Source organism: Talpa europaea, assembly GCF_964194135.1.
Source record: "Talpa europaea genome assembly, chromosome: 13".
In the NCBI taxonomy this organism is placed as follows: Eukaryota; Metazoa; Chordata; class Mammalia; order Eulipotyphla; family Talpidae; genus Talpa; species Talpa europaea.
Window position 1 is genome coordinate 87,569,301 of NC_140080.1, and position 14,146 is coordinate 87,583,446.

The 14,146-nt window shown below is 44.6% G+C and overlaps 1 protein-coding gene across 4 annotated transcripts in view; it reads right to left on the reverse strand.

Annotated features, from left to right (window-relative positions):
- Positions 1 to 352: 352 nt before the first annotated feature.
- Positions 353 to 14,146, reverse strand: part of FECH (ferrochelatase) — a gene marked incomplete at both ends in the record, with an annotated part of 28,349 nt that continues 14,555 nt past the window's right edge. For 2 of the 4 annotated variants that reach the window (XM_084251858.1, XM_084251859.1), the window contains 7 exons: positions 353 to 487; positions 949 to 1,008; positions 4,697 to 4,861; positions 5,284 to 5,391; positions 8,522 to 8,620; positions 11,792 to 11,898; positions 13,991 to 14,125. In XM_084251858.1, coding sequence (XP_084107984.1) covers positions 353 to 487; positions 949 to 1,008; positions 4,697 to 4,861; positions 5,284 to 5,391; positions 8,522 to 8,620; positions 11,792 to 11,898; positions 13,991 to 14,125 — 809 coding nt within the window. The remainder of the gene's footprint in view (positions 488 to 948; positions 1,009 to 4,696; positions 4,862 to 5,283; positions 5,392 to 8,521; positions 8,621 to 11,791; positions 11,899 to 13,990; positions 14,126 to 14,146) is intronic. The other 2 variants (XM_084251861.1, XM_084251860.1) reach the window with 2 other exon arrangements.

The window sequence follows — 14,146 nt, forward strand, 5'->3', positions numbered from 1 at the left end:
TCGTGGGAAGGATTTCAGACAATAAAACAAAATCTCTATTTAAAATAGGTGTGCGTCTCATAAGATAAATTGTTTAAAGTTATTTTTTTTCAATACCTTAGTAGGCATTCCAAATTACTAGCTTTACCCAGAAAGAGGGACTATAAATGCTTACTGTGTAGGCATACAAAAATAGAAAACCCTCAATAAGGATTTGGGTGTCTATTCCTTAAGAAATCACACGATTTGTACCCAAAGGATGTTCATAAATTAATGTAACTTCCCTCCTTGATCTCTAAATACATCCTGCTCCATGTCAGAAGCATCTGGAGGCTGGGCATTTGCCTGCACCCCACGGGTTCCACAGCCGGGGTCACAGATGCTGGGCAGTGAAGAAGGACTTGGTCTCCCTGCAGACAGGATTGACACAGAGCGGGCAGCTCAGCGTCAGCTGCTTGGAGCAGAGCTCGTTGGACTGGATGTGCGCATGCACCAGGTCGGCCAGGGCCTGGAGGGACGAGAGGCAAAGGGTCATTAGAAGCCAAAAGTCTGCTGTGTCCCCAGACACCTCCCCCTCCCACCTGCCCGGATAATCACTAGGGTTGGGGTTTCTCTTCATCTGAATTACGAAGCCGTGAGCCAAATTCTCTAACATCCCCCTTTCCTGGAGAATCCTCAGTGTAGAGAAAAGTGAAAATAGAGATTTTTAGACAATGAAATCCTCTTAGCCCACCTGCTAGACCTTGTCTCTGAAAGGCAGGCTTTCAATGAGACGTGGTTATAAGTGGGTAGAAATAAGTGGGACTATCTAAAAGCAAGAGGAGTCAGTGTATAAGGAATTCGATTTTATTTTTGTAATTAATTGGAACTCAAAATGTTCTAATACGTGAGAAAACCAATATTCTGTAAGAGCTTCTCAGAGGATTACTCTCCGATATGTTCTACCAGGTGGTTGCGGCCCGCAGATACCTTAGAGAACAATGGATTTCCATTAAGAGACTCTGCTCTTCTGATGTTTTCAGCTCCGCACTGAATCAAATGAGAAAAGGCAGAAAAAAACACATACACATTTTATTTTCCTGCTGGGTTTTTTTTTGTGTGTTTTTTTTTTTTTTTTTTTTAAGAAACTGACTGCTGGGCCTCCCCAGTAGCGCAGCGGGTCGAGCGCTGCGCTGTGAAGTTGTCCGCAGCCTCTGCAGTGAGGGTTCGATCCCTGCCGGCTGGCGAGAATCCCACATGGCACCGCAGACCTCTCCTGTTGCACCCACTGCTCCCCTCAGCAGTGTATTTCTGTTGTCTGCCTGTTCTGCTCCCTGCTCTGTCTCTGGTGAATCCTTTCACCCTCCCGCGCCTCTGGCCTATAGCCCAGCTCTTGTATAAAAATAAATAAATATTTAAAAGAAAAAAAAAGAAAGAAACTGACTGCCAATAAACAAATACACACATGCACAGAAATACACAAACACAACTCAAAGTCTGGCTTCCAGAGTGCCCCCGGACTGCTCAGAAATGAAAGACTTCATAGGTTCTGGAACATTGGCTGATTTCTGCCTCTTTTATCAGAAATTGCTCTTCAATTTCTATTCCTTTCACCTCCCCACTACCTCCCATAGGGGCTCAGTTTCCAAACCATTTTTGAGGTTTTGTTGATAGAATCTCAAGAAACTCCAATCTACTTGCCACTGATTTTTGTTTTGTTTTGTTTAATTTGACCTTACTAATCATACATACTTTTACTGGCTCCACCTAAGCAGAATGTTGCTTTAAGTAAGTAAATTTTTATTTTTTTTTAATTTATCTATTTATGCATACAAGAGCTGGGGTGCAGACCAGAGGTACAGGGGGCAAGAGGATTCACCAGAGACAGAGTGGGGAGCAGAACAGGCAGACCAACGAAATACACTGCCTAGGGGAGTAGTGGGAGAGGCAGGCGTGGTTTGCTGTGCCATGTGAGTAGCTCCCTAGCCGGTATCAAACTCATGCTGCAGTGGTTGCTGACACCTTCATATGTTGAGTCTTAACCCCTTGCGCCACCAGGGAGGCCCCTAAGTAAATTTTTAATACTGGTTTTAATTCCAGGTGCCAAAAGAAGTAACTTTATTTTATGTATATTGAACCAGGAGTACCTAGACTAAATCCAATGTCAGTTCTGTGCTGGGCTTTTCAATATATTCTTACATAGAAAAACCTAAAAACAAAATCTATGCATTGTTTCAATACCATCTCTGTCTTCCTCTCCTCACTTATCCCCCACCCCAAATAGTCGGGAAACATCTAATTAGTGCTTAACTCAAGTAGGTAGGATCTTCTCCTTCCTTTTCTGCAATGCTGATGGTCTTTCTGCTACTTTATCTTTTAAGTGAGCAACAACACCAGGGATACTGGCACAGGGAAATGCTGAGGCTCAGCAAGTACACAGATCTGGACTTAAAAAAGAGATTGTCTTCTAGAACTTCATGCAGAAGTCAGTAATAACCAGGATAACCAGTGTGACAAGCAGTATTCTCAAACACTGCTGGAGGGAGATTGGAAGGACATGTTTCTGCAGGGCAAGCCAGTAAAACATGCATCTACTTTTTTTTAAATATATATACTTTTCTCCATTTCTTTTTTTCTTTTCTTTTTTTTTTAAATATTTATTTATTTATTTATACAAGCACTGGGTACAGTCAGAAGTGCAGGAGGGTAAGAGAATTCACCAGAGCCAGGGAGGGGGAACAGAACAGGCAGACTGATGATACACTGCTGAGGGGAGCAGCGGGCGGCAGGAGAGGTCTGCATGCCATGTGGGACCCTCGCCTGGCGACCGGGAATCGAACGGGTGCTGCAGAGGCTGCGGGCAGCTCAACCACTGCGCCACCAGGGGAGGCCCAAAACATGCATCTACTTTTAAATTCCACTGCTGGGAATTTATTTTAAGAAAATATAATTGAAAAAATAAAGTGATGTTTATCATGAGCAGTTTATGACTAGAAAAACTAGAAACACTTTAAATGTACATTAACCAAGAACTTGTTAAAAATAATTAGATATCTTTATTGATTTGGATACTTAATACATTTTTAAGAAAAAAGTTACAAAACAGATTAGTATCATTTTTTAGTGGGCAAAACACCATTTCACAAGAGTACACATTTAGAGGGACTTATTTTTAACAAAATATTTATTTATCTCTGAAGGAGAAGATTCTGAGTGATTTCCACTCTCTGTTATATTTCTCTGAGGTGTCGAAGTCCTTCATTACTAATGAAGTTATTTCTTTTTTGGGAAAAAAGACCATTTTTTTAATGAAATTCAGTTGTTTCAAACACATCGTATTCTTCCATCAACGAGTGAAATGAATCGCAGCTACACGGTTTTCTTTACTCTCACTATGGACTGATTTATCACTCACTGATCTTAATCCACGTGATTACAAAGGTGTGACCTTGGTTTAATAATATGAATGTGAATACCATTCAAAACAAAACTTGCTTTCCAGATACAGAGCATACCAAATACCAATATGAAACATCTTTGCGGTTCAGTCTGTTCAATTTAACAAGCTCACAATTAGCCAAGGTCACGGAGGGATCCAGCAGGTGTCATTAAGATGAAATTCATAGACACCCCTAGAACCTCATTTCAGCCAATTACAACTTTCCATAAATTCTTTATCAGAACTACTGACAAGTACTTTAGGCACTCTCGAACTTCACTGATGTTTGATGGATGCCTGGCCTGTACACAGGAAACCTGTGGGGATGGGTGCTGGCTGAAGTTCACCGCCACCCACTCTTCACCCCGCCCTGCACCTGCCACCCACCCAAGAGGGCAAAGTGTCTGAGGAGACCAGGCCTCCATCAATCATGTGTGGGGCACCAGGCCCAGGAGCTCTGGCAGCAGATGGGGCCTAGGTCCTTCTGCCTCCACCATTCCCAGAGACACAGCTGGGACTCAGTAGGACTAAGTTTCAGGCTAGCCCTCAGAAGCCAGGAGATGGGTGAACAGTAGTTTTTCTCAACTCTGAATGATAACTCACATCCATCTTATATTATGAGACACTGAGGACGGCATTTTCTCCATAATCAGATTGATCACAACACATCGGCAAACAGCTAATTAAAAGAGCGCCCTGAAGAAGTTGAGGAAATCACAGCACCCCCTGCTTTCCTGTTCATTCCACGCGCTTCTTTTAAATGACAACTTCTTTGTGCCTCGAAACCCAACGAAAAGCAGTACAATAACCCCAAGTATTTAAAAATGAACAATGATGTAAAAAATTTTAAAAATTAATATTAAAAAATAACCCCAAGTAAAGGCACAGAAAAGGATTAGATGATCAAATAATTAATTTTGGGGTACAGAACATGCTGCTCTTAATTAATTTTTCTTAAGGAAATGCAGTCTTTATTACTTTCAAGCAGCACACGGTGACTAAAGCTAAAATAACAGTGTTGCCCACAGTGGTCTCTGGGCCACCTGGTTTAACAAAGGCACGAACGTGCTTCCCCACTGGGGACAAGGAATTAAGTTGAGGTGCTCAGAGCATTACTTAGATTAAATATGATTCAAAGCAATGAGGACACCGTTCATGCAGACATCTATGCTGGTTAATGTTTTTGAATATATGTGCTGAGCAGTATTTTTGAATGATATAGCTGGCTCACCACAGAGAAAGTTCCCATTTATAGCAAATGACACTAAATCGCTAAAAAGCCAGAAAAGGGGCGTTTACCTCGTTGGCTAGGACTTGCGAGCACTCGATGTCCAGTTCATACAGCGTTTCAATGTGATCGCTGGTAAATGCAATTGGAACCAAAAGGATATTCTTCCTCCCCCTCTCACAAAGCCCTCGGATGGTCTCTTCTGTTTGAGGGCCCAGCCAAGGCATTGGACCGACCTATGAGAGAAGAGGATGGCTGCAGAGTGGGTCCCACTTCTCTGGCCTGGCCCACGTCACACGCAGCCCAGTGCCCTGGGCGCCCACGCACCCCTCCCTGCAGGAGAGAGGACCTCCCTTGCCACCGGCTTTAATCGATCTTGGTATTTCTACCTCAAAGCTTGAGTCTTTCTAGAAGCTGGGAGAATATAAATAATAATATCTGTCATTAAAATTAAAGATATATGAAATTAGAGGACCTCAACCAGGTACTGGATTTCCCCTTCCATCCTGCTTGCCCGTGTTCTTCCCACCCACGATGAGCACCCAGATTATAGAATAGTTTGTGTGAAAGAACCATATCTAACCATTTTTAGAATGAAGTCCTAAAACAGGCCTCCTGGAGAGAGCTGGATGCAAGCAGGTGTGTGGAAGCCACGTACCTTGGACTGCCAGACCAGCCGGTAGGGGTTGGAGAAGCCCAGCTTATCCATGACTCTCTGCACTGTGGCGCCCACCTCCTGAGGATAGGGGTCCCCTCTGTTGACCACCTGCAGCAGAAACAAGTGCAGCTCAGTCAGCACCACCGTGACGGGTCGTGAGAGCCCGGGATGGTGGTGACGAGACCCACGCCCGGACTGGACACCCTTTCTATCTTCTGCACCGATGATGTACAATCTCAGCTCAATCACCCAACTTCCTTGGCTCCACTTCTTCAGCGGTCCCAGGGGAGCGCTGTGCTCAACCCCCTCTTAGTCCCTAAGACAGTGTCACATTCCCTGCCCTGTGTCACTTGTGGGGGACTCACAGAGCCCAGAGATGCAGGATGGGTCTCTTCAACCCCCTCCCCTCTGAAAGTTGGAGCCAACACAGAAAAGCTGGCCCGGAAGAGTCAACACACCCGACTTCTACCTTGGCAGACCCGGGCAGGTGACTGGAGCGTGCTGCGTGGACAGTGTGGAGAACCATGACATCCGTTACCCACATCTTATTCCAGCGCTGGGATGAAAGGGAGGCAGCAGCACGTGGGCTCTGAGTCCAGGCCCCACAAGCCTATGCCTTCTAGTTTCTTCTCTCCCCTCCTCCCACCGCCATGGGCTGGAGATGAATGTTTTTGTGCACGACTGTCTGAAAAACGGTCCTGACAGAGCAGCATGTTCTTTGAAATGTTGCATAGAAATTTCTTTTCTGTTTTAATATTTAGTCATGTACTGAGTCCCTCACCCCTTACCTGCTTTCTCCACATCATACTTATTAATACCATGTTATCATCTTATGTATTATGATTATTATCTGCGTCCCCCTGATCTCTGCGAACAAAGATGACTGTGTTATTCACCCCCATATCCTATCATCGTGCAGAGAGCAGCACCTGGCAGACAGAAGGTGCTCGAGAAATACTGCTGAAATGAAATATGGACTAACTATTTTATCATATTACTGTGAGTTGCTAAAAAGTCACTAGAAGCATAAATGTAGAAGGAATGAGAGAGAGAGAGAGAGAGAGAGCAAATGTCATCATTAGAATAGCACAGAAATATTGCCACAGGCAAAATCCACCGAGGGACTTAAATGTGTGGGCAACCGTCTGAGGAACAGACATCTGCGTAGTCCCAAAGTATCTTCTCCAAGTTATTTTTTTTTAATTTATTTATTTATTTGTTTGTTTTGTTTATACATGCATTGGGTACAGTCAGAAGCGCGGGAGGGTGAGAGAATTCACCAGAGCCAGAGCGGGGAGCAGAGCAGGCCGAAGGACCGAAGTACACTGCTGAGGGGGACAGCGGGTGGCAGGAGAGGTCTGCGCGCCATGCGGGACCCTCCTCCGGTGGCCGGGGAGCAGCCGGGGATCGAACCGGCGCCGCAGAGGCTGCGGGCAGCTTCGCATCCCAGCGCTCAACCGCCGCACCACCGGGTTGGCCCTCCAAGTTATTTTTAATGACAAAGAAGAAAAGAGTAACTCAACAGTGGACAAGTCTCAGACCCCACTTAGCCCAAGCACCTCAGCACCAGCAGTGGTGGTGCCTCGCAAATGCCCAAGAGCCGCCCTGAAGGCAGGTCGGGACAAACCCAAAAGGTGGAGCCTGCGACCCAGTAACTGGCAAAATATTTAGGTCAAAAAATATCTAGGTCATGAAAAATAAGGAAAGTGTGAAGAATTGTCAGACTAGAGGAGACTGAGGAGCCGTCAGTGCAATGCAAGGTCCTGGGCTGGACCCCATTACAGAGAAGGGGCAATGGTGCAAGAAGTAGAGTGGAAGAAAGCCTGGTCTGCAGCTGACAGCCCCACACCCCACTGGGGTCTTCCGCTGTGCTCTGGTGCCGGCAGAGATCCATCGGGGGAAGCCGGGAAAGGGTGGGTGGAAACTCTCTGTACTGGCCTGGCATCTTTCCTGTCAGTCTAAACTGACCTCAAAATAATGTTCTTAAAAAATTCATTAAGGAGAAAGAGTCATCAGAGCAAACGTAGAGGAAAGAAGAACCTTCTAGAAGTATCCTCCTTGACAAGCCCACCATCTTCCTCAGGCCCCCCCTTGCTGTCAGGGCACGCCTCCATCCTACACTGGACCCTTGGGCAGCAAAAACAAGCCCAAGACAACTGGAGGCAGCATCCTGAGTCCCTAAGGGAGGGAATGAAAGTGAGGCCAAGGCAAGAGGAGGGCAGCCCCTGGAATCATTCAAGGACAAAATGTGTTGCCTCCCTCCTGGGTTCAAGAGCCTCCCTCCTGGCAGTCAGACGTGGTGTCCCCACATCTAGGATTGTTACTGAGAGTGTAAGGGTGGACGAGCAGCGCAGACGTGTGAGGAGGATCTGCATGATGCCAGAAAGAGAGGCCGAACCTGTGCAAAGAGAACAGGCAGCTCCCAGGGAGAGAAGCGCAGCTCCGGAGCCACCTACTGCTCAGCTGGGGCAGGAGCGGGAGAGGCACAGAGGGCGCGACCTGGAGACCACCAGGTGGCAGTAAAGGCCAATTAGCAGGGGCCCCTCCCTCAGGTTAACTCCATTAGCCCTGAAGTGGAAACAACTAAGGAAATGGGATTCTCCACCCCCCAGCTCTGGGAGCAGAGTGCTGCGGTTCTGAACCATGGCACGGGCCGCTCTCTCCAAGCCCACAGCACATGAGCTTGACCACCTGGTCTCCGACACCTGGCAGGTACGACACAGGTAAGGTCTGTTCATCACCACGGCCTGGCATGAGGGGCAACCAGACCAGGGCTGACACACTTTCGACTCACTGACCAAAATATGGCGTCTTGTCTTAGCTCATTAAAACTTGTCCCAAAAGCTTGATATAATATAAACTGATATAAAAAATTAGCGCACTCCCTGGAATTCACACAGCCCCTGTCGGTAGGAGAAAGCCAGGCCTTAGTTTGGCTTTTCAGGTCAGATCACAAAACAATGGGATAAAGAGCACTGGTTTGCACAGAGGCCTCCGATTCAACACGCAGACCCAGCTCCTTCAGCAGAGACCTCAGAAGCCTTAGGTGGGAACCCATCTTCAAGTGATCATCTCAAGGGGTTGAATCAGACATCTATTCCCAATACTGTAATTTGAATTAAGTGTGATGGAGGTTTCCAGACTGAGTCGAGTTAAATTACCCCCGGACTAGAATTCGTGCTCACACCAGTCTCAGTGGGATGTGGTGGGAGCCGGGTCGGCGAGGGTCCTTACTTACAGACATCGGCAGCGAGTGAGCAGAGAAGAGAATGACCACGTCGCTTCTCTTCTCAAGTGGAAAATGGTCCAGTTCCTTCTGAATGTTGTCTGCAAAGCACTGTGGGAATGCCGCGGAGGACGAGGCGGCCATGGCAAGAAAGAGAAAGGAAGATATTTTTTAAACGAGAAGTATGACGAAAGTCTCAGAGCAACCCTCAAGCACCAGAACTCTCTTTTTTTAAAAATTGCAAACAGTACAGTCTCCTCTCGCTTCGGTTCCTCATCAAGATGGCTCCTAACGGTCTCAGGGGCCTAGGGAATTTGATGGGAAACTTCTGAAGCTTGCTAATGGCTCACTGAAAATGAACGCTCTGGATCTGCTCCCCCTCGGGAGGCACAGGGCACACTTCCAGATGGAAAGGAAACACAGATGGGAAGGAGAAGTTGTTTTAAGGCCGCTCATTTGCTCGGTTAGCAGGAAAACCGCTTACAGGATCTTTCTAAATCTCCCTTAGCTTGGCTTTCAGGTCAGATCACATTAGACAGAAATAGTAGAGGAATAAGAAAATGCTCTTCTATTTTTACCAACTTTTCCTTTCGAGTCCAGTATCCTCGCTGAGGCAACCTTTGTGACAACAGATGAGAGGTGTGTAATCCTCTTTAGGAAATTCACAGGGGGGCAAATATGCAGCAGACTTGGGGGCCTGTTCAGTCACATCTGTGAAACCTGGGCTAGGAGGCTGGTCCGGCCTCCTGCTCCAGATCTCTGTCCACCAGACCAGTAATTCCCTTTGTCTAGTGGACACCTTCCGATTCCCATCAATAGGTGCTGAAATACCAGGCCTGAGGAGGCTTTCTTTCATCTTACACCTTAATCATTCTTTGTCAGTTGAGCTATAAAGCAAATGCTACAAAGGACATTAATGGATTAACTGATGAAATTGGAATATGAACATAGGTTAGATCAATTTAAGCATCAATGTCAAATTTGCTTACCATGAATATTGTATCATGGTTATGTAAGAGAATATCCCTGACATTTCATGATGTCTGCGTCTGTCTGTCTGTCTATATTCTCAAATGGTTCAAAAACAGTTGTGTGTACACACAAAAGAATGCAAACGATAAAGCAAGTGGTATAAATAATTTATGAATCAAGATAAAGAGTAGAGTTCCTTAAACTAGTCTTAGTCTTGTAACTTGTCTGCAGATTTGAAATTATTTCCAAACAAGGTTTTTTTTAAAAAAAAAAAATACCCTTTTATAAAGGACATTTACCAGGTATGTTTTCTGGTATTTTGATATATCCATGGTAAATACCATAGGTAGAGCAAATTATTCCTTAATAAGTGCAATTGGGAAATTGCATTTATTGGTAAATAAATGCTCTGAGGCACAGAGTGGTGTCTACACAGTAACTTCCTTTTCAACATGTCTGATTCACCTTCAGCATCAATGTAACAGGATGCATACAAATAAAGGCCATGTTTCATGGAGATTTCTGCAAACAGGATGCTCAGAAAGAACTGTTTCTGGACCAGAGTCTAGGCGAGCAGACCCACTGCAGAGTTTACAGGGGTGCCTGGCACATACACACACAATTATTCCAACAGCTAGAAAAAAATCACTGTTGGAGAAAATACTGCGAATTAACGATCATAAGTAGCCACTGCCTAGAACAAGTAGGAATGTAGATTAAAACCAGTATTTTTAGCTCTCAACAATATCTTAAGTTTTAGCTTGGCTTTTTAATTTCTGCCAGATATCAAATCCCCTGAAATCCACAATATTAAGAATAAAATCTACCAATAAACTTTTGCTTCCAATAACTTTTAGCCCTTCTCATCTTATAAAACTGCAAGTGAAACACAATTTATATGGCTTACTACAGACTCCAAAACCATTTTCAAATCTGAGGAGCGGTGGGCCAGTGGAAGAGCTACTTAAATCACCCAAAATCCACCTGCGGGATTTTCGAGGTGCAATCCCTCTGCAGAACCAAAGCAGCAGGCGGCTCTCACAGCCCTTCAGTCACACCATCCAGGAGGCAGATAAATGCCTCTAAAATTCCCTTTCATTTCATGAACAGACACTCCCTCAGTTAAGAGACCTTTCCATCTTTCCGCTTCCCCCTTTCAAAGGGCTGAATTTTAATGCAAATCTAATTACTCCCTGGACCGGGGCAGGCAGATGCTGTGCAGACCCCGCTTCTCCGCTGCCACATGTCAAGGCGACTGCAACACCCTCCTCTGCTCCAACCTCGGAGCAGAAAGTCAGCTCTGGTGTTTGAGAAGGCATCCAAGACCCAGCAGCAGAGCAGGGGGCAGGGAGGAGGGGCCCCCAAAACTACACCCCTCCCAGAGGGAAGGTGCCTTCTGTCCATTTGCACTTCAAAGTGAATTCCAGCCTAAGTGTTAACCCCTTGACATCACCTAAGGGCCTAAGGCGCTCAGTCCAGGAGAGCAGGCTGCTTTTAATGATGTCTAGCACCATCTAGTGGTTATAGATTTTAAGTGACTGAAGGCTTTTAAAAAAAGTCATTAAGCAGGTATTTTACCAAATGTTCAAAGGGTGAAACAAAAACTGGATGAAATCTAAACCACTTTCTGTTTATTCTACCTATACTAGCATAAAGGCAGAAACTTCCACCCCCTGAGCAAAACTATATTTGTGTGATTTAGGGTGATTACCAATAGCACTCTCAAGGGAAGGGCAAAAAAAAAATGCAGAATAACACCAATTCAAAGCTATTGGCTTTAGGACTGTAATTTTAACTGCTCCCTCTAAAATCAAGCATTTGTTACTATAAATATGAAAATACAAACTATATGAAAGAAATCTGAAATGTAACATATGAAACTTTTCTCAATTGATATGTTACATTTATTTTCATGTTTCAGAACCTGTAGATACATTACCTTTAAATTTTTAAAAATCTTTTGACATTTCCAAGGATTTAGTAAGTAGAGGATGTATCTGTAGTTCGTTCAGCCTATGAATGAAAGTTGGCTGAAATGCTTTGCATAATCCTCTAACATCCTGGTGATTGTGAAACACAGAACTCAAAATATCTCTGGTTTGTGACCAGTATTAATCTGAAGAAAGGAGTATAACCTCTTATCTTTATGTTCATTACCTCTTGTCCTAATAGATCGAGACTCAAATGGGTTTTTTTTCCCCCAGTACACATTATTCACTCCAGAGAACAGTGAGGTTCATAAGACACTTGCCCCCAGGCAGGGACAAAAATATGACCTACCCAACCCCAGAAGCTGGGGTGACCGCTTACCTGAATGAGGAGGGGGTGTGTGGGCCACCTGTCAATTATGCTCCACTTCATCGTGGGCTTCTTTCCCATTTCATTATAGTATCTGTAAATGGCATTTAAGCTGCTGCCTGAAATATACAGGGGGCCACTTAGTACATGCCTGCTGATCGTGGTCAAAATAAAACACAGCCTAGCAAAGGCAGTGACTATCAGCTCCAAGCAGATATCTGCTTCTATAGTGGAGCAATCTAATTACAATCATTTCAATACTCTTATATGCATATAGATTTAACTACTCTGCAAATGAAGATCACTAAAAAGCAATCAATTTCAAAGGCCTTTCAGAGTATTGAGGTCATTTCTAGTGAGAAACAGGATGGAGGTGGATTTATGAAATCCAAGCAGTGTTATGTGCAGGAACAATGCCTTACAAATGAAAGCAGGTTAACATTTTTTTCCATTATGAAGATAACCCCATTACAGGAAATGTACAGAAAATGTGGGGTCTTTTATTCAAGCAGAGTTCTCTCCAATTATTTTTCTTTATAGTGGTCTCTGTTTGACAAAGGTATAATTTTAGTATATATGCAATTTTGTATCCTGGGGTATTTTGCTTCATATCACCAGATGAATATTTTCCAGTTTACATTAACATAGGGCAAACATTCCACAACTACTCCATGTTCCCTACACCAACCCACTGGTTTCTCATTGACAACTATTAATCGGTTAGCTTTCCAAATTAAAATGCTAGTCAGGACAAAGTCATATTGAAATCAAATGTGTTCTCAGGCTAAGACTTTTTTAAAATATGAGTTCCATGAGTAAAACATAATGAGTCAGATGAATCCAAATTGAATCTGTGCCAGACTCAAAATCGATCCCTCCAGAAATCACCAAGTCGTCATCCACATCCATGCCGCACGCCACACTTCACAGGTGCTGTTACAGAAGGACTTCTGGAAGCCACATCTGTTCTTCTGGGTCACTCAGAAACATGCAGTGAATAATCAGAAGAAGGCATCGTGGGGAAAAGGTAACTCAACAATGCTTGCGGTGGGTACTTAGAATATGTCAGCTCTGCCATACGACCACGCACATCTAGAAGATACACTGTGTTGACAACAACAAGCTGTGGTCTCCAAGGACAGATGTGCCTCGACAGGCTTTTTGGTCTCACACACAGTGGGACTACACATGCTGTGCACCAGGGGGCAGTTTAAACACTGTGGAGCCAGCTGTGAAATGAACCCCTTGCCAGTCCTCCTGGAAACAGCCATCTTCACGTGTTTTATTCTGAGAGCAGAAATTCACATGTTGAGGTTTATCTTTTTTAATCAAGGCAAGTACTGTTTAGAAATTGATAAAATCTGCTTCACCTCCAATGGCATGTCACCAGACATCCTGAAGCTGGGGGGGCACATCCCCAAAAGTGATCACCATTTAAACACTTGAGGGTGTTCGAAGCTGCTCTGAATAAACATCTAAGGTCACAACAGATTTGGAATATTTCTTCCTCTTGTTTCTCCGTTATAGGAATGATAAGTTATAGAAATGATAAGCACTAATCTCCAAAAGTATCTGGGGAGTAAAAAAATGTGCTTACCCCAATCCTGGAAACAGAATGCAAACAAATTCACCGGTGGGTGACACTAGAAGCTTTCCTACAATTAACAATACAGAGACTGGCAAATACAGAGGATTCTTTACCTCCAGTTAAATATATAGCATGCAGTAATCGTTTTCTAACACCTAAAACACCGAGAGGTTTTCAAAAAGAACCTGAAACTGGGCTTTAGTTAAACCAATAACCAACCCGACATCTAAAGCACAATGAAAAACACACCAGACTGTCCATGTAACGTGGGGACCTCTGCTTTCAAAATGCAAACAGCCATCACTTTAGACACATTAATAAGAATATCAGGCTAGCCATAAAAATAAGGTTCATTGCACAATCGTCCAAAATGGCTGAAGGTTCCTTTCTGACCCCTTACACCACGCAGTCAAGCACTGAACACCAGCAGCCCCCACCCCCCAACCCCCACCTTTAATTCTCAGCTGACTAGGCAATAATTCAAGAGACAGATGAACCGTGAGATTTGAAGTGGACGCTCGTGTTTAAAGCAGACAGGCCGATGTGGCATGCAAATCACAGATGACTGACCCTCTCCGTCCGCACCCAGGTGGGTCCCCCCCACAGTCTCGGGGCGCCCTCACCTGTGGTGGAGCAGCTGTACTGTGGATACTGCGTAAAAGCAATGGCCCTGTCCAGCCCGTCTCCCTCCATCTCTTCAATTGCTTCTTCTGTTAACGGATGGACGTACCGGAACCCAATGTAGTATTTGTGAGGGGCTGTTGGGAAGCAGGAGTTGA